General features: G+C 41.6%; 2 protein-coding genes and 1 non-coding gene across 4 annotated transcripts in view; 2 read left to right on the plus strand and 1 right to left on the minus strand.

The window, feature by feature from the left end:
• Nucleotides 1-212: 212 nt before the first annotated feature.
• On the plus strand, nucleotides 213-8,651 carry LOC139383991 (microtubule-associated protein RP/EB family member 3-like). Of its 2 annotated transcripts, none has more exons than XM_071128622.1 (7): nucleotides 213-293; nucleotides 1,829-1,952; nucleotides 2,300-2,445; nucleotides 2,627-2,828; nucleotides 4,425-4,567; nucleotides 4,991-5,143; nucleotides 5,563-8,651. In XM_071128622.1, exons 2-7 carry the CDS (start codon nucleotides 1,832-1,834, stop codon nucleotides 5,629-5,631), a joined length of 834 nt encoding a protein of 277 aa, XP_070984723.1. In that variant the 5' UTR covers nucleotides 213-293; nucleotides 1,829-1,831; the 3' UTR covers nucleotides 5,632-8,651. The 2 variants fall into 2 exon arrangements, with proteins under 2 accessions (XP_070984723.1, XP_070984724.1); XM_071128623.1 differs by having other exon boundaries at nucleotides 2,627-2,783.
• A 1,472-nt stretch (nucleotides 8,652-10,123) lies between these two features.
• trnaa-agc (transfer RNA alanine (anticodon AGC)) lies at nucleotides 10,124-10,196 on the plus strand. The gene has a single exon. It is a non-coding gene; the product is annotated as a tRNA-Ala (tRNA).
• A 1,103-nt stretch (nucleotides 10,197-11,299) lies between these two features.
• Nucleotides 11,300-19,979, minus strand: part of LOC139383375 (otoferlin-like) — a 44,756-nt gene continuing 36,076 nt past the window's right edge. Inside the window, exons 30-41 of the mRNA XM_071127896.1 lie at nucleotides 19,478-19,615; nucleotides 18,272-18,409; nucleotides 17,926-18,053; nucleotides 17,526-17,696; nucleotides 16,769-16,929; nucleotides 16,380-16,522; nucleotides 16,062-16,150; nucleotides 13,847-13,945; nucleotides 13,504-13,745; nucleotides 13,074-13,252; nucleotides 12,735-12,835; nucleotides 11,300-11,785 (exon numbers count right to left, since the gene is read on the minus strand). Of these exons, the coding sequence (XP_070983997.1) occupies nucleotides 11,605-11,785; nucleotides 12,735-12,835; nucleotides 13,074-13,252; nucleotides 13,504-13,745; nucleotides 13,847-13,945; nucleotides 16,062-16,150; nucleotides 16,380-16,522; nucleotides 16,769-16,929; nucleotides 17,526-17,696; nucleotides 17,926-18,053; nucleotides 18,272-18,409; nucleotides 19,478-19,615 (1,770 nt within the window). The 3' untranslated portion in view covers nucleotides 11,300-11,604. The remainder of the gene's footprint in view (nucleotides 11,786-12,734; nucleotides 12,836-13,073; nucleotides 13,253-13,503; nucleotides 13,746-13,846; nucleotides 13,946-16,061; nucleotides 16,151-16,379; nucleotides 16,523-16,768; nucleotides 16,930-17,525; nucleotides 17,697-17,925; nucleotides 18,054-18,271; nucleotides 18,410-19,477; nucleotides 19,616-19,979) is intronic.

Consider the following 19,979-nt stretch of genomic DNA (forward strand, 5'->3'; position numbering starts at 1 on the left):
GTCAGCAACAAATCTGTTAAGATGCCTAAGCACATGTAGGCTAGTGAGTCTGCTCCCTATAACAGACCAACATTCCATTGATGTATTTACGGTAGAAGCGCCTCCAACAGCATGGAGTCTGGCGCATGCGCAATAAATGCCAGATTGTTGCAGACTGGGCGTCGGTGGGGGGGGGCGGCCCGTTACTAACCACTGCACCGCGCAGGAGCTCTGGCAACAACCACAACGGAGGATTGGAGCATAGCAATACTGCCAGCGAAATAACAACAGAGAAAGATAGCTGTCTGAATACAGTGAGTAGTAATGACTTTAGGCCTATAGCCAAAACACTGCATTTGCCGTTGCAAGTAAGACATTTTGTAGGTGCATTTAGCGTTTCAGAAGAAAATAAAGTGTCTCTTGTTCATCCAGTGAGGATATTTCTCTTCACAGTGACAGTCCTCTGTCTCTGTGTGTGTGTCTATTCGAGGAGGCCTGCAGAGGGGGTCCGGGCGACCGTTTGGATAGCCTAGCAACTAACATTGCAGGGTTTTGTTTCTTTGCACCAAATGCAAATTGGACAAATGTATTGTTCTCTGGGTATGCAATAAATAGCACATTTCCGCGTTTAAAACCCAGGTAAATACATTTTGTGAACAATGTATTAGAGTGAGGTCGCGTACCGTTCAAAGGCCTAGAATAGAATAGGTTTTAGAGACGAGAATAAAATCGACTCCTCCTCGAACGATAGTCTGTTGTGTTTATGGTTGTACATTTTTTTTTACAATACAATAATGATTGTTGTATTATACACGCTGATGTAAATTACCTTCTACACACAGCCCTCTATAAAACCGTTTACGGCAGGTGGACTACTTTCCATTATAGGCTATTACCTAATTGTGCAGCCGCGTGGGATTTGACAGATAGTGCTATTCAATGCAAACTCATGGGAGGGCTGGTGCCCGTATTGTATCACGTATTGTATATCGCTATGTAATCATTTATGTTGAGGCTGAAAGCAAGGGCAGAAATAGGGAAAGACTTTCTTCTTTGCTGGCACAGACTGATCATTCATACATTATAAGGCTTTACTTTGAATTTCATATAAATATGCACCATATTGGGGAAACGTTTGCTACTGCTTTTTCTTTTCGTTTCTACACAGGTGGTGATCAAATACATATTCCTCTACACATTGCCACATATCCTGGGTCAAACCAATATTTCTGGTTGGTTATCAGTGCCAGACATCTCTGTAGTGATAATATGTGAGATTGCTGTTTCTGCATTTCAGATGTTGCTAGAATCGTAGCCTAGTAAATATTGTTTGTTGTTCCTAAAACAGCAGAAAGACAGATTTACAGATTTACCTCTGTGTAAATTGAGGGCCAGATGTGTCCTTCCTGTCTGCGCTGCTTCTTTCAAGCACTAGGACATTCTGTCTAATCTGAGAGGATTATTGTGACAACAGAAGATTGAAAATGAAAAATAAAAGACTCCTGCAACATCAAACTAGCCCAGAAAGTGTACTCTTATACTGTCAACTTTAGGCATAAGTTATATTTATATTCCTGTATTGTAGTGATACAATCTTGCTGATAAATACCTGTAGGCAGGCTTTGTAGACCATGTCAAAGCCACTTTTGGAACAAAGCCCTCTTTGATGATTTTCTGACGAACCCTCATCTTCATATTTATTCCTTGAATGGTGAACAATAGTAATTTCTTGTATTTTTAACCACGCAATTCAATTTATGTTTTGCAGCATTGCAAAACAGCTAGGAAGTTTGCTTAATGGCTGCCCAGTTGAACATCTTTGCCATGTTTTTATTATTGTTTATTGTAGAGGATGGCAGTGAATGTGCACGCTACGTCTGTGTCCTGTGACACCCTGAGCCGACATGACATGCTGGCCTGGCTCAACGACTCCCTGCACCTCACCTACACCAAGATAGAACAGCTCTGCTCGGGTATGATTTTCTCTAGTCCTCCTGATGTCATTGATCCCTTTTTTGGGGTTCTTTTTTTTGTTGGTTCCTTATATATTAACTGGCTCAGACAACATAGCCATTGTTCCCTCATCTCATCTCCCAAATTAATGTAATGAACAGGTCCTTTCCCCGTCCCAATGTGAAAATCTGGTTCAAATGACGTCATTACACTGGTTGTAATTTGGTTGTGATGACATCATTTCAACTGGTTTTGCCTGTCGGCATGGACCTCAACAAACCCTTTCAAATGATGAGTAAATGAGATGATGTTTACATTGTGTTGTTTAATAGCAGTATTCCCCCCCCCCCCCCCCCCTACCTTTCAGGGGCAGCGTACTGTCAGTTCATGGACATGCTGTTTCCAGGCTGTGTCCTTCTAAAGAAGGTCAAGTTCCAGGCCAAGCTGGAACACGAGTTCATACACAACTTCAAGGTTCTCCAGGCTGCCTTCAAGAGGATGGGCGTTGACAAAGTCAGGCTATTATCTATTTATCATCATCTGTAAAGCATTGTAAATCATTTATATACTGAAAGAAGTAGAGTCCCGAACGAATTGTGACTTCAGCCGTGTAAGGGCTTGCAGCTAGATTCTTCAATGGAAAGATTTGTCATCTCTGAAAAACATGTTCTAACTTGTATTCTTATTCCTACAGATAATTCCCGTGGAGAAGCTGGTAAAAGGGAAGTTCCAGGATAACTTTGAGTTCGTGCAGTGGTTCAAGAAATTCTTTGACGCCAACTATGATGGGAAGGAGTACGACCCGCTACAGGCCAGACAGGGACAAGATGTGAACCCCGCCCCCAATCCAGGTGATCACTTTTCCCACAGACCAAAGAGAACTCATGGCCCTGCAGGTAACCCAACAGAATGGTTCTACCTCTTCTGAATGGGATTGTCTCGCTGATTGAGCTTTGGATGGCTCAAAACACTCACAGCGCTCTGCAAGTGTGTGTGTATGTGTGTCTCTGTGTGTGTGTGCACTGCACGATCCACAGCATTTTAGAAACAGTCAAGGAAAGGTGTGAGTGACTGTCAGGGATTCTTGTGATCTCCACAGTACCTTTAGCAGACTTGATGAACACAAAGACATTATTTTCCAATCTATAAATACATTTTGTTCTAGTGATCCTTCATGTAGTGAATTGATAATTGTGTCACCCCTTTGGGACCCTTCATACCTAGTAGTTAGAGTGTTGGGCCAGTAACCAAAAGGTTGCTGGATTGAATCCCCAAGCTGACAAGGTAAAAATCTGTCGTTCTGTCCCTGAACAGGCAGTTAACCCACTGTTCTCTGATGGTATGCTTTCAACATGGTTCTCATTGGTTACACCGCAGGCAAAACATGATGGTATTCTTTCAACATGGTTCTCATTGGTTACACCGCAGGCAAAACATGATGGTATGCTTTCAACATTCGTTCTCATTGGTTACACAGCAGGCAAAACATAATGGTATGCTTTCAACATGGGTTCTCATTGGTTACACCGCAGGCAAAACATGATGGTATGCTTTCAACATGGTTGTCATTGGTTACACCACAGGCAAAACATGATGGTATGCTTTCAACATGGTTCTCATTGGTTACACCACAGGCAAAACATGATGGTATGCTTTCAACATGGTTGTCATTGGTTACACCGCAGGCAAAACATGATGGTATGCTTTCAACATGGTTCTCATTGGTTACACCACAGGCAAAACATGATGGTATGCTTTCAACATGGTTCTCATTGGTTACACCGCAGGCAAAACATGATGGTATCGTTTCAACATGGTTCTCATTGGTTACACCGCAGGCAAAACATGATGGTATTCTTTCAACATGGTTGTCATTGGTTACACCACAGGCAAAACATGATGGTATGCTTTCAACATGGTTCTCATTGGTTACACCGCAGGCAAAACATGATGGTATTCTTTCAACATGGTTGTCATTGAAATGCTGTAGTTGTATCCATAGCTTTGAACGCATGGGATGACAAACAATTAGTATTTGTTCAAGATGTTCACTAGTGTTTTGACTACTTTTAGTTTACTGTTTGTTTAATAGTATTTTGTTTACATGTACTATGAATGTGGCTGGGATTCAATCCAAGGCTCGTTATAGAGCAGTGCACTAGACATCTGACAATGCGCCTTTTTAAAGGTGTTTTCTTCCCTCCTACGTTTTCCGAGATCACTTTCACTGTAAATGACCTTGGATTGAATCCTGGTCTAAATGTTAGAACAGTAAACCTGCACCGCAACACTAAGGGCCCAATTCAATCTGTATTGCAGCAGAGCCACAGTATAGCACGATGGAAACGTAAACGTCATTTTCCGATTGAGCCGACATAGTTTACCGTGAATCTCTGTGAACGCGGGAACATTGCCTTTAACGTTAGATCGTGCTATACCACGGATCTGCGACACGGACGGAACCTAGGCCTAACACTATTTGATTATTCCAGGCCCCCAGAGGCACTCGCCCACGGTGCCCAAGATCCTACCCACGCCCCAGAGGGTGCTGAACACCACTGTGCATGTGAGGAAGGCCCCGGCCCTGACGCGGAACGGGGGAACTGACGCGGAACTCTTGGAGCTAAATCAACAGGTAGAGTCCCAGGGAGGGTAAGGAGGCCTTTACGTAGGTCAAGTCAACTAATGGGCCATATGACTGTAGTACTGACAGTATTCAATACAAATGAACGTATATTCGTTTGGCCTCAGTTATCAGGTTTTATTTACTGCAAGTAGAGTCATGCTTAGCCCTGAGACTTGACCGTAGCCTACACCCACATCTCAGGGCTAAGTCATGCTTTGGTCTTTGGAATGTGTAAGTTCACACTAGAGTTGGCATCCTAATTTCTTACTGTTGTCACGTAGACAATAAAGGATATTTTTGGGGCATATTAGGAAACTAAATATAAGTACAGTTTAAGTATGTTACTAACATAACACTACTCAGTGAGTACTACATTTACATTGTCATTCCCTGTGTGTTTGAAACAACCTTTTCTTCTCTTCCCCTGTGTAGTTGATGGAGCTGAAGTTAACGGTGGACGGACTAGAGAAGGAGAGAGATTTCTACTTCAGTAAGCTGAGAGACATTGAGCTGATCTGTCAGGAACACGAGAGTGACACCAACCCTCACCTCTCCAGGATCATGGACATTCTCTACGCCACAGAGGTACCTCTCACAACCACAGATATATGAATTCGATTTGTTCATATACTGTACATTGATCAACACTCAAACTAAGGGCTTTTATTAAATCTGTATCGCTAAAACTTTACAGATTGCGTGATAGAAATGTCAAGGTAATTTCCTTTTGAGACAAATTAAGCAGCGTTTACGTGGGAAGTTTGCCTTTAGATTTCAATCACGCTGTAAATCTGTACTTCCGCAATACGGATTGAACAGAGCCCAAAGTATAGAATAGCCAACTTTTTTAAAACTAGAGATAGCAATTGCAATTAGCTATCCTTAATTGGCTCTACCCCTCTCATGTATAAAATATTAACTCATATTATTATATGATATTAGTATACAAGGGTTGTGGGTTATCATCAACATTCTCTGTAAATTTGATGATATCTATATTTTAGGACGGCTTTGCTGCTCCAGATGATGACGAGATTGATGGACAGGCCCACTTGGACCAGGATGAATACTGAGACTCTAATAGCTTCTGTCTATTCACATCCCCCTCTCCCTCCTCTAATACCTTCTGTCTCTCCACATCCCCCTCTTCCTCCTCTAATACCTTCTGTCTATTCACATCCCCCTCCCTCCTCTAATACCTTCTGTCTATTCACATCCCCCTCTCCCTCCTCTAATACCTTCTGTCTATTCACATCCCCCTCTCCCTCCTCTAATACCTTCTGTCTATTCACATCCCCCTCTCCCTCCTCTAATACCTTCTGTCTATTCACATCCCCCTCTCCCTCCTCTAATACCTTCTGTCTATTCACATCCCCCTCTCCCTCCTCTAATACCTTATGTCTATTCACATCCCCCTCTCCCTCCTCTAATAGCTTCTGTCTATTCACATCCCCCTCTCCCTCCTCTAATAGCTTCTGTCTATTCACATCCCCCTCTCCCTCCTCTAATACCTCCTGTCTATTCACATCCCCCTCTCCCTCCTCTAATACCTTCTGTCTTTTCACATCCCCCTCTCCCTCCTCTAATACCTTCTGTCTATTCACATCCCCCTCTCCCTCCTCTAATACCTTCTGTCTATCCACATCCCCCTCTCCCTCCTCTAATACCTTTTGTCTATTCACATCCCCCTCTCCCTCCTCTAATAGCTTCTGTCTATTCACATCCCCCCTCCCTCCTCTAATACCTTCTGTCTATTCACATCCCCCTCTCCCTCCTCTAATACCTTCTGTCTATTCACATCCCCCTCTCCCTCCTCTAATACCTTCTGTCTATTCACATCCCCCTCTCCCTCCTCTAACAGCTTCTGTCTATTCACATCCCCCTCTCCCTCCTCTAATACCTTCTGTCTATCTATTCACATCCCCCTCTCCCTCCTCTAATAGCTTCTGTCTATTCACATCCCCTTCTCCCTCCTCTAATACCTTCTGTCTATTCACATCCCCCTCTCCCTCCTCTAATACCTTCTGTCTATTCACATCCCCCTCTCCCTCCTCTAATAGCTTCTGTATATTCACATCCCCCTCTCCCTCCTCTAATACCTTCTGTCTATTCACATCCCCCTCTCCCTCCTCTAATAGCTTCTGTCTATTCACATCCCCCTCTCCCTCCTCTAATACCTTCTGTCTATTCAAATCCCCCTCTCCCTCCTCTAATACCTTCTGTCTATTCACATCTCCCTCTCCCTCCTCTAAACCCTTCTGTCTATCCACATCCCCCTCTCTCTCTCTCTCTCTCTGTTTCTCTCTCTCTCTCTCTTTCTCTCTCTCTCTCTCTCTCTCTCTCTCTCTCTCTCTCTCTCTCTCTTCTCTCTCTCTCTCTCTCTCTCTCTCTCTCTCTCTCTCTCTCTCTCTCTCTCTCTCTCTCTCTCTCTGTCTCTCTGCCTCTCTTTTCCTCTCCCTCTCTTTTGCCCCTCTCTTGTTCTTGTTCTATCTCTTTCTCTTTTCCCCCTCTGCAATGAACTGTACATACACCATTACATCTCATAAGCTACCCCTCGCTCCCTCCCCAATGACACAGTAGCAGCAACAATAACAGAACATATCCTAGTCGTTCCAGCATGGTACATAGTAACACAGAATAATGACCCAAACCAAGGTGATATTAATGGGGGTGTTAGGCCTGCACAATTCATTCAGAGTTGTAAATATGACAAAAAAGGAACGATTTTGAAATAAGGTAGATGTCTGAATGCATTTGTTTGTTTGTCTTTTGGTTTGACTCGCGCTTTTTCTAAAACTCATTTTGGTTCTATTCCGGAGTGTAGAAAGCACCTTGTGCATGTTATTGTATTACAGGGTACCACAAGAGTCCTAAAATAGACTAACAAAATCACCTATGACAACAAATTATATTTAATTCGTTTTTACTTTCTTATTTATTGATTTGGATTTTAACTATCGGTACAATAATTGGTGCAAAATGTATGTAAATTAAACAATACTATAACGTATGCTCATGGTAGTGAAAAGGCTTAAGCTTTTTGTTTCAGTTGATGGCATGTAGTAACGTCAAGGGAAAATTCATAACAGAAAGTGGTCCAGAAATAATAATTTAGGTATAGGATATGACCAATGCTCTTTGACTGTACTCATTCTGGATTAGCTGTATTTGAACATGAGAATATCATACATTAACAGGGAATGGGCGATATATTCATGAACTAATTTATGTGGAGATGTTATGTTCAAATAGAAGTGTCTGGGTACATGCCACGGTATTTATTATGTATAATGAGTTTAACATTCATTTGGTATTAACAATACCTGAGTTACTATGTAGGCTGACTATGGCAGCAAATTGTTTTTTTAATTTAACTGTAAAAATGTGTTGTTTTTAAAAGAGCCTGAAAACAATTATTTACTTTGATTTGATCATATCATGTTTCTGCTGCTAATTTTGCTGTGTTTCTACTTTTTGCTATAATATATTGCTCAGCTGTAATGAGTCGTCTTACTAATTTCATGTTTGAGTTTAGAGAACGAGGAAGTCAGGAGGTTGCGTCCCAAATCAAGTTCAAGTTTAAGTTTTAGTACAGTGAAATACTTAACTTGTGTGCTGTACCCAACAGTGCAGTAATCAAAATATATGAAAACACTAAGAAATAAGAGAGGAAGCTATATACAGGGTCAGTGCTAATACCAAATGTACAATGTGCAGGGATACTTGAGTATTTGAGGTAGATATGTACATATACTGTAGGCAGGGAATAGGAGAAAGTGACTGGTAGCTGGATAAAGAATAATAATATTTTAAAAGTAGAGTCCTAAATAGGGAATAGTGTGCCGTTTGGGATGGACTGAGTTAGTTAGGGGTCTATGACCAGTTCAAAATGATGCTGGTCATCATGAGCATCATAAGGAATAGAACTCATTTGCCCCTGTACTACTGCCTTGTCAATGCAAACCTACAAGCCATCTGCAATAGAATCTGACCTGCATTCTCTCACGTGCTCTGGCTGTCTGCATAACTCTCATCTCTTTGAGTTTTATTAAGTCAATAAACAAACGATTGTGAAATAAACTGTTACAATACTGTTGTTGATTTCTGTTTGGCTAAAATATTGTGGGCACAGAAAACCATGGAAAGAGCCCACTGGCCCTTCTATGGGCCCCACTCTCAATGGTAGGCCTTATCTCTGTTAACCCAGAAGTAAAATATTGCCTAATATGGTAAACTAGTTGCCTAATTTGGTCAGCTGCTCTACAGGTAGAATAAATTATGTATAGAAACCCTGGATTGTTGATGCTCTGTGTTGGCCAGTGAGATGCTTTGAAGCCACTGGTCAGTGATGTTTGCACTCCGAAGGAGCAGTCCTCCATATGAATGAATGGAATTCTACAATATTTCAATTAAATGTTTCAAGGACAAAATCATGTGTATTTAAGTATTCTTTGGTTGTAGTAAGGGGCAGTAGCATCCACATTTTCAAAAAATTATACTTTAAATACATTTTTATATATGCTTAGATCACATAATACAATGTAAAAGTATGCATTGAGGTGTTTATAATAGAATAAACGGCGCCAAAACATATGTTGACATTGATTAATGCATTTAGCTTCCACATTTTTTTTTCACAATGGTGGGGGAGTGCCAAGATGGAGGCGCGGTGGCTTCAAAACAGCCCCTGTGAGTCGAAACAGAGGAAGAGGAAGAAAGGCCCAACTCGGCGGAAAATTTGTCTCCCTCCAGCAGATGGCGTATTTTCGTTGTTTCGCATACCAAGCAAGGAGTTTTTGTATGGAGGTTGAATTTGGTCAACAAATACATTAATTTGCTAAAAATCTACTTTTATTGGTCACATATGGTTAGCAGATGTTATTGCGTGTGTAGTGTAATGATTTATTTAAGGTAAGGTTTATTTGATCGAATATAAGTTTCGTAACGCTTAAGTTGTTACGAGTGTACTGATATAAGTAAGACAAGTGATATCCATCAACATTGAGAAAAAACGTATATCGGAGTTGTCTCGAAATGGTTATATGCATATTCATGTTATGAGGCTAGTAGCATAGCATCTATCGCCATTGAATACAGGCGGTTGACATCAACAACCTCTATCGAATATTCAAAACAGGATTACAAAAGTGAGATTTATCCACCAATCCAAATTAAGGATATACGGGAGCTAGACAGTCCGTCGTGCTGCTTTGTGGACAACGATTCACATTGTTAGGGCGGAGAGACATGTATTTTGTCAAGTAAATCCATAATTTTTATATAAATCATTGCGCAGATTAGTAGGGACAAAAAAAGAGTGCGTTTCCATCCAAGGACTGTAAAGGGCATTACTGTTCCACACAAAGTGTTGCAGCGTTGAAAAAAATGAATAGCATTGGTCTTCTATTATTTTCGTAGATCAATCAAGCAAAATACACGTAAAAAGAAAATGTCGGGTATGAATGTCGAATCTTCATTCTACCCAATGCGTACAATCAATTTTGTTTTAATTCGACGCAACACTGACAAGCTGTTGTATTTACACAGCCCCTATAACTCTTATCCGGGGGATTAGCTCAAATGGTAGAGCGCTCGCTTAGCATGCGAGAGGTAGCGGGATCGATGCCCGCATCCTCCAAAGCTTTTCTTGAGAGAGCAAGTCAATGTAAAGCGCATTTATTATGAGTTTACTCTAACTTTAAATTAAAATACGTATTATATACTACTACATCAAGTATGAAAATCAACCTTTAGAACGAAAGGATTTTAACCTACAAAACGTTTTCTTCAATAGGTCCATTATTTTGTTGGTTGTGGGACAATCACAATAAACAGTCAAATCGGAACAAAATCCTTAATTCAATACTGAACAGCACTGTGTGCTCGATACTCAAGGCACACCAAATACACTCCAATAAAATCACAGTAAGTTATACATATCTATGTGTAACAGATCTGGGTTCAAATACTATTTAAAATCGATCATATACTTGGAACTAATTTGATCTAGACTGCCTTGAATACCAAATGGGTGGGTTTTCAGTTTTGCGACTATTCTAAGCCAGGCAACCCCATTCAAGACAAAGTATTTGAATTTCGAAATAATTTCGAATAGTATTTATACCCGGGTCCGATGTGAAAGGCTGAAACCTAACAGCACATCAATGTCGTACACCTTCACAGTCAAGAACCCCTCAGACACCCAGTGAAGTTTCAATGGGCAGCGTTGTACAACGTTTGCTTATCTAGATACACCAAACAATGCACTCCACTGAAGGCTATATATATTATGGATCAACATTTCAACTGACTCCAAATGTCTCATATTTAGTCATGATCATTATTAGATGATAATGAGAGATAATTATTAAACCATACATGTTTATGGTAGGTCCAAAGAATTTTAACCTACTGTACCACAAGCTATTTTTCAATTGTATTATTAACTTTACTGCAGTCTAACTAACCAACCCTTATTTGTTTCATCCGGCAGTCCAGACACAGCCTTCCTGTTGAAATGTTGATCCATAATACTGATGCCTAATTTCTTGCTAAGATATTCTGAAAACAGATTGTATTGGATTCAGATGGATTGGATTCAGATGGATTGGATTCAGATGCATGGAGTGACAAAGAGAAACAGACTAAGTTATTGTTCTTTTCAGTTTATTCACAAAAAACAGATTATATGTAAAATACTACATACTTCACACTGTTAAACAAAGACAATATCAACAGCCACAGAAAAGTCAGTCAGTGCAAACCAAGACTAATACATGACTTCAAGCAAGAACAAAATAGGAACTTCAAAACAAAACATTTTACTTTGTAGATCGAACTTTTTTGCAACCCCATAATATTAAAATGTTTACTACTACCTGTTTTTTAACGAAAAATGGTGTGTGTACGATTGTCTTGTCAAATAGCAACAACGTTACAGGGACTCCATGAGAAGAGGGGATGCTTGTTACTGAAAACAAGTCGTTGAATATATTATTGAGTTTGGATGTTGTTGAGTAACTATCCCTTTAAAGATGTTTCACTTCTCAAGCCCCCATTAGCTTCTTGACCATGTATCCAGGCATGCTGTATATGAAGAGGCCCAGGATGAGCACCAGCAGCAGGGCTACAACTAACTTGACCGTGAGCCAGAAGTACTGGTTGCAGATGAGGTTTTTGATGGCCTTGAAAGGCATAAGGAACCACAGGAAGGCTGTGTCTGGACGGCTGGGAGAGAGAGAGACAGGGTCGGTTAGACTGCGCTAATGCCTTATAAGGCCATCAAACAGAGACACAGAGAATTACCAAATATGACTTTAAGATTCTGGTCCGGTTTGCTGTAAATATAAACAAACCCATAAAAATGATGGCAAAAAGAATGGCTATTTTAGTACCTGGACTGCTGATGCTCTGTATTGGCCAGTATGATCATCCCTGTTCAAATCCAGTACTTAGTCAAAGCAATTTCATAAAAGACCCCTTCTCTATTCAATCATTTTTATGTCTTTTAATCAAATGGACCTTTACATTAGGGATGCGTTCTGACGAGGGTGCGTTCTGACGAGGGTGCGTTCTGACGAGGGTGCATTCTGACGAGGGTGCATTCTGACGAGGGTGCATTCTGACGAGGGTGCATTCTGACGAGGGTGCATTCTGACGAGGGTGCGTTCTGACGAGGGTGCGTTCTGACGAGGGTGCGTTCTGACGAGGGTGCATTCTGACGAGGGTGCGTTCTGACGAGGGTGCGTTCTGACGAGGGTGCATTCTGACGAGGGTGCATTCTGACGAGGGTGCGTTCTGACGAGGGTGCGTTCTGACGAGGGTGCGTTCTGACGAGGGTGCATTCTGACGAGGGTGCATTCTGACGAGGATGCGTTCTGACGAGGGTGCGTTCTGACGAGGGTGCGTTCTGACGAGGGTGCGTTCTGACGAGGGTGCGTTCTGACGAGGGTGCATTCTGACGAGGGTGCATTCTGACGAGGGTGCATTCTGACGAGGGTGCGTTCCGACCGCATGGTAGAGCTTTGTTTAAGTGCAACCTGTTTTAGCGCAAAAAAAACTCATGCTCCTGTCCCTTCCCCACTCCAATGCACCTTCCTCGTTGAAATACATTGAGTTGGCTCCAACATTTGACACTGTAATTGTTAGCTTAGTGGTAGGTGAACGGTGCTCTTACTTGGGTTTCTCCAGGGGTTCAGGTTCATTGCGTCCTTCACCTACTGGGTTCTTCTCAGCCTCCTCTGCAGTCATCAGCTGCAGCTCTGCTTCCACTTTCCCCTGCAAAGACACAAACAACATCATTACCAAAACACTGGGGTTCATACAGTATACAAAGGAGGTCTAGTGATTCTTTATCTTTTGACTGATCTGTTACATTTCCAAACTGACCTCTGTTCAGTCTTTAACTCAGCTAGTTTCTTCACAATGTAACTCAATTGTCACGCATTGTTTAATCAAAGACACCATTTTGTCAAGTGCATAGTTTACTGTGTTTAATCCAGTCCACACTACATACAGTGAGTTCAAACTCGTCATTCTCGTCTCTGGCCAGGAAGGGCCACCAGCCCTTGATCCTCCTCTGTTTGAAGATGGACACCATGGGAATATCCTGTTCGTTCAGCACCATGTTGATGGAGCACTGCTTGGCTGTCTTCGCTCCACGAGGGAAACGGTTCAGATCCAGCTCAATGGCGCCTAGGAAAAGACAAGAATATCGTGCATATTTATTCGATATGCATAAAGGTCTCTCAGCTGTTGTTGTTGTTGTTGTTATGTTGATGTTGTTGTTATGACTGCCACAACAGTACTTTCCATGTCCCAGAATACAAATTCAATATAAAAAAGTAGCCCTAGTCTGAAATGTTAAATTCACAGAAAGACCAACATTTACAGCTCAGAAAATCATTATGGTGAATGTTTAGTAGAAGGAAATGAAATCACTCCACCTAAGAAGTCATCTGCAGAGAAGTGATCAGCATCCCAGACTTGTAGGTTGAGACGAGCAGGGATCTTATACTCAGTCTCGTCCCAGGCGAACATGGACTCCTTCTTAGAGATGACGATCTTCTCCTCGGCCTGTAAGTAGTCAAAGGGGTAGATGAAGCGCCAGTTGAAGAGACCCTCCCCTGTCAGGGAGTGGTAGTGGACGTCTGTGTCCTGCTTGTCCTCCTGCTGACCTTTCAGCCAGCTGTTGAATGGAATGAAGAAGAAGAAGACATGGTTTTAATATTTAGTACACCTCCAGAAGTTAGAAAAAACATACATACTTTCAAAGAAAACATTATTTACCCCCGCACGAAGATATCACTGGACTTCTCTCCAGTGAAGATGTCATCATCCTCTAGAATGACCTCGTCTGTGTTCCAGATGATCACCCTCAGTTCAAACCTGCCGACGACCAAACAGCTCAGTGAGGCACTGTAACATTTTTGTTGCATTTTTTGTGTTTTTAAAATCTCTGTTATGTGATATATCTTATCATATAAAATTGTGAATTTACTGATATATATACAGTATCAGTCAAAAGTATGGACACACCTACTCATTCAAGGGTTTTTCCTTATTCTGACTATTTTCTACATTGTAGAATAATAGTGAAGACATCAAAACTATGAAATAACACATGGAATCAGGTAGTAACCAAAAAAGTAGATTTTTTTTATTTGATTGGGCACCATGTAGGTTAGGCTATTTGATCGGAGAAACCTGCATGATGTAAAAAGTGTCTGTCTCATTACATTGTCATTACATTATATCTCCAGCCTGTCGGCTACAGAAAAGGCCACATACTCTTTCTACCATATCCTATACCTATATGATTTATGTTAGACCATTTTTTTGACAGAACGTTGGTGGAGCGCTGCAGAGATGCACCTCTCCAACAGAACCCCGGAGAGGCACGCTGGGAATGGACAAGATTGATATTTTGCGCCCCTGCCTTTGACAAAGTAGGCACTGCTTATCAAAAGGTGCCATTGGCGCTCACCTAAAAAGCCCATATGACACTGGTTTAGAGAAATGGTCATTGTTTTGGGGCAAAATTCTGTAAGGTTTCATGTGTTGTTGTCGGAGGTGCATCTTGGTCAGTTTAGCTCAGAAAAGGCCGCCCTCCTCAATCTAATCCTGCCTAATGAGCGGGCCGGCCATGGTAGTGACGTGTGGGTTGACTCATAATCCATAGTCCCCGTGGTTATGTCCGCGGGGCGGCGGGTTTAGGGTCATGAAATATTGTGTGGATGAAGGGCGGGTGGGTGGCAGGTTGAATAAAGAGAAAACAATACATTAAAACCCAATTAATGTAGAATTCTTGAGCAATTTATATATATCTATAGGCTACATTGAGGTTTTTCTTTAATTATTTTAGGGTATCTAGTGTGTAAGCCTAAACTTTAGGGTCTATCTGTATGCGCACCAAATAGCCTACACACTAATCGCCAAATGCTTTTGGGAACAGGCAGAGAAAGTTAACGTCGATCCATGGAGGCAAAAAGGACAATGTCGGAGTTTAATTGGATAAGAGAAAAGCTGCGAAATGGAGAGTTGAAAATAAGAAAAAGGGAAGGTCAGAACAGTAATGATTTGGTGAAGTGGTAAAAGAGGATGGTAGCAGTGCGGTCTATGTTATCTGTGATGATTGAAAGACGCCCTACAAAATCTGTATGAGGCGCTATCTTTATCATCATCATAAAAGCTGATAGTATTTCAACCACATAAAATATGCATTCTAGCTGAAATGATATCTTATCAGAAACATTTTGGGCCATGTTCACAACTTTCCTTACAACCAGTCAAAGTGAAAATCTTTCCCTGGGTTTTTTTTCTTCTCCCCTATCCCTAGACGTTTTGGATCCACGAAAGAAACAGAAAACTTTACAGACGTCAACTATATTGAAACGTTAATTTTAGAGATTTATGACATTGTGGTGAGCAAGGGTTTATTTAGTCTTCCAGGGAAACGCATTTATTTTATTTAACTAGTCAAGCCAGTTAAAAACAACTTATTTACAATGACGGCCTAGGAACAGTGAACAGTGAACAGCCTTGTTCAGGGGCAGAAAACAGATTTTTATCTTGTCAGCTCAGGGATTTGATCTAGCAACTTTTCGGTTACTGGCCCAACGCCGTAACCACTAGGCTACCTGTCGCCCCATATAATGACAGGAGAGAAGCTGCATGTATCTAGTTATAGACAAGGTGACGACCAAAATGTTGGAAATTATAAGCAGAAACATGTATAAAAATCAGGCAGAAAAAACAGTGTCCCCTGTCAAAAAAAGCCCACAGCGCATTTCTATGTTAGAGTGTTGGGGTCGGATGAGGGCCTCAGATTTTCACTTTATCACATATAGTTGGGCGTTGCGGATGGGTTATTAGCAATTCCGGGTGGGTGCGGGTGAACAAACAGCTGACCCTCGCCCCACTAATATACAGTGTATTACTGATATCTAACCCTGCCGACAATGCACATTTTTTTTAAAGCACATTACTTTGTACTAGAACATACTTCTTTGGTTTTCTGGGTGCGATATCAATGGCCGGTCCAGGTGCAGGCATATCCTTGGGGAACATGTCCACCCACATCTCAATCCTCCCCTACACAAAGAGAAACACACAGATAAACACGGGGTGAGATACAATTCAACTACACAGCAATCAAACCTAATCAATCAGGCCTACATTCACATGGAAAATGTGTCATCTTTACTTTACTGTACTTTATATTGGCTTTACTACCTTTGCCAGGTGGATCATTTGAAACACTGAAGCAGGCACTTGAGCATTTAACAAGCACAGGCTTAAAGGCAACCTTGTCCTACAGTACCTGTTCGATGCCAGGCTTATCAGGGTTGAGGAGTGGCCTGGTCTCCACATGTTCTGGGATGAGTTTACAGCCCACCCGAGGGATATCCTCCCAGTGCTTCAGCGCCGTCAGGGCCAGGTGCTCATCTGTCTGCTTCTTCAGACCTAAGGAACAGACCAACCCAGACAGGCAGTACAGCAGTAGTTGTCAACCTGGGGTACTAGACAAGTCGAGTACTACCTAGCCTACCCACAGGGAAAGCTCATAAGAATATACACCTATATGACCAGTTGTACATGACGGGGTACTTCAGCCAGGCGGAGAAAAATATGATTGGGGGTACAGTAACCAACAGGTGAGAGTAGAAAAGCATTTCAGTTAATGTTGTTGTGTTGTCCTCCATACAGTACCATTTTCATCTTCGATCTCGGTTGGGCCCATGAAGATCCTGTTGGCCACCTTGACCCGTCCTCCAGGGCCATAGTGGGGCCCGTCCAGCTTGCCCTCTTTACACAGCTTGGCCAGGATCTGGGTTGGCTTCAGGGGGTCCCGCCACACATTGTAGCCATGGCTACAGGGACCAAAACAATAAAGATGGAGACAAAGAAATTGTATGCAGTTCTAAGACATTGGGTATTTATTCATGTATGGTTTATGTATGGTTTATTTACCTAGGTCAGTCCTGAATTGGATCATGTACAGGATCCTGTGTTGTACGTATATTTTTAGGCAAAAGAGAGGGTTCACCTAAATGGATGCGATGCCAGATTTTTCTCTGTGCTTGCTGTAATAGTTGTCTGGCTACCCAGACTCCTTACTCTGGCCAAACGCTATGCCATGACCTCATTAATTTCTTCCCTGCAATGAGTCTGGATCTGAATACCTCACCGACCCTTCACCGATGCAAACACATTTGGGGCTGTCTGATTGTTCCAGGGCCAGAACACACGTGTGTGAAGTGGCGGTTTGAGAATTCATCATTGGCTTTGATACTCTGATTGGTTAGAGACGATCCAATCACTGATGACTTTGTTTTGTAAAACGCCCCTCGTGCCCCTCGTCACCACAAATGACTTCAATGATGTCAGTGTCAGACTAAAGTATGTAGCGAACGACAGAGCAGCGGAAGAATTTAGTGAGTCGTCAGGCTACTGTAATAGTACTTACACGGCATATTTGGATGGGAGGCCACATATGGCTCTGTGCTTGCTGTAGTAACGGTTCTCCAGATCCAGTTTAGTCTCCCCAATCAGGTCGTCAGTGCCCACTAAGTCCCAGTCATAGACGGATACTGTTAGTGTAGAGTCCATGGGAAATGTGGCTTCGATGTCAAAAGATCTGATGGGTTCAAAATAAATGACATTTTTTAAGTCTTTGGACATAACTTATGGTTATTATTTTCAAAATGTTTACACTTTAAATGTGCAAGCTATAACTATACAAGCAGCGCCAGTCTTCAGAGTAAATTACTTGGCTAGCTCGTTTGCTATTAATTAAGACTTCATTCATTCATCATGAATGTTAGTGGAAATGGACGAAATGTTGCATTAAGAGTTTCTCCACTTACTTGCCAAAGATGGGGTTGAGTTGCTTGGAGAGGTAGTTCTCTTTGTCTTTGATGTCTGACTTTCCTAGTTTGATAGCGATGTACGGATCAGCTTTTCCATTGATATCCGCTGGATGCAGATCCGTTGCCTTTAGAAAACGGTTTATTTGGTTTTATTTGACAATCAAGACATTACATGTTAATAATCACAGGATAGTCCATTGTCTGTAGCTTCCCAGATTCATTCGGAAATGTAGGATTGGAAGTAGTACTTAGTACAGTGTAGTGTAGTGAAGTGTAGACAGTGAAGTGTAGTGTAGTGTTGTGCAGTGTAGTGTAGTTTTGTGTTGTTGTGTTGTGTACATACTCTGATGATATAGACCCGGACTACAACGTTGATTGGGTCGTTGGTTGGAATGTTCTGGAACATGCCCATGTTGGAGTCGAAGCCCATCTCCCTCTGCATCTCATCTGACACTGGCACTTTGTACATGCACAGAGAACCCTGAAACACAAACAGATACACACAGAGTTAATACAATCACATCTAGTCCAACACCTTGTACATGCACAGAGAACCCTGAAACACAAACAGATACACACAGAGTTAATACAATCACATCTAGTCCAACACCTTGTACATGCACAGAGAACCCTGAAACACACAGATACACACAGAGTTAATACAATCACATCTAGTCCAACACCTTGTACATGCACAGAGAACCCTGAAACACAAACAGATACACACAGAGTAAATACAATCACATCTAGTCCAACACCTTGTACATGCACAGAGAACCCTGAAACACAAACAGATACACACAGAGTAAATACAATCACATCTAGTCCAACACCTTGTACATGCACAGAGAACCCTGAAACACAAACAGATACACACAGAGTTAATACAATCACATCTAATCCAACACTTTGTACATGCACAGACAGCCCTGAAACACAAACATACATGCACAATTGTGTTAGATTCTGGAAAGGGGGGGATACATTCAACTGAAATAGAGAGTCACAGTGGAGGTGTCATAATACCCATAAAACCTAGCGGTCAAACAGGGAAATGTTTCCAATCGTTTTCCCACCATTCATTTTTCCCATAGGGGATTTTATAAACACTTAAAATAAGGGCTGTGTTTCGTGTAGTCTTACCCTTTGCATGCAACTCTGTTATTTCATATCACATCACTATATTAGGATTGGGTGGGGTGTGGTATTCAACAAAATAATGGACTCCGTATGCTCAGTACATTTTCTTCCTAACCTGGTTCCAGATATTTGTATGCTGTATAGACAACTCCTATAGACAACTCCTATAGACAACTCCTATAGACAACTCCTATAGACAACTCCTATAGACAACTCCAATAGACAACTCCTATAGAAAACTCTTATAGACAACTCCAATAGACAACTCCTATAGTCATTGAACAACTATGGCAGAATCTAATGTACAGCACAAGAAGACCTGAGACCAGTCTACTTCCTTCTCTCTTCCGTCGCCGACAAAGAAGAAGGTAAGAAGAAGGCAAGGCCCTCTGTGTAAAAGGGGTTTTACTTTGAATTTGCCAATAATCCTGTCCTCATCCGCCATGTTCTGGTCGTCGTCGTCTCCGGCCTTCCCTCTGAACAGGTTGAAGGTGTGAAGCCAGTCTTCAAAGTTATCAAACTCCTTCTCCAACTCCTTGGGGTACACCTAATGAGGAAATACAAAAACAGATTATACAGTATTTGCCCAAACTTCTGTTTTGACCAGCCTGAATTTAAAATGGGTTAAATTGAGATTCTGTGTCACTGATCTACACACAATACCCCATAATGTCACAGTGGAATTTTGTTTGTAGAACATTTTTGAAATTAATAAAACATTTAAAGCTGAAATGTATTCAAACCCTTTTGTTTTGGCAAGCCAAAATAAGTTCAGGAGTAAAAATGTGCTTAACAAGTCACATAATAAGTTGCATGGAGTCATTCAGTGTTCAATCCTTTTAAATGACTACTCCATTGTTGTATCCCACACATTATCTGTAGGGTCCCTCAATCGAGCAGTGTATTTCAGA

This window comes from Oncorhynchus clarkii, chromosome 25 (genome assembly GCF_045791955.1).
Source record: "Oncorhynchus clarkii lewisi isolate Uvic-CL-2024 chromosome 25, UVic_Ocla_1.0, whole genome shotgun sequence".
Classification (NCBI taxonomy): domain Eukaryota; kingdom Metazoa; phylum Chordata; class Actinopteri; order Salmoniformes; family Salmonidae; genus Oncorhynchus; species Oncorhynchus clarkii.

Bases quoted from the DNA above. Each gene is read 5' to 3' on its own strand.
- LOC139383991 (XM_071128622.1), top strand. From the start codon at position 1,832: ATGGCAGTGAATGTGCACGCTACGTCTGTGTCCTGTGACACCCTGAGC. The intron at 2,446-2,626 runs GTCAGGCTATTA...TTATTCCTACAG, and splicing joins AGAGGATGGGCGTTGACAAA to ATAATTCCCGTGGAGAAGCT. The intron at 2,829-4,424 runs GTAACCCAACAG...TGATTATTCCAG, and splicing joins GAGAACTCATGGCCCTGCAG to GCCCCCAGAGGCACTCGCCC.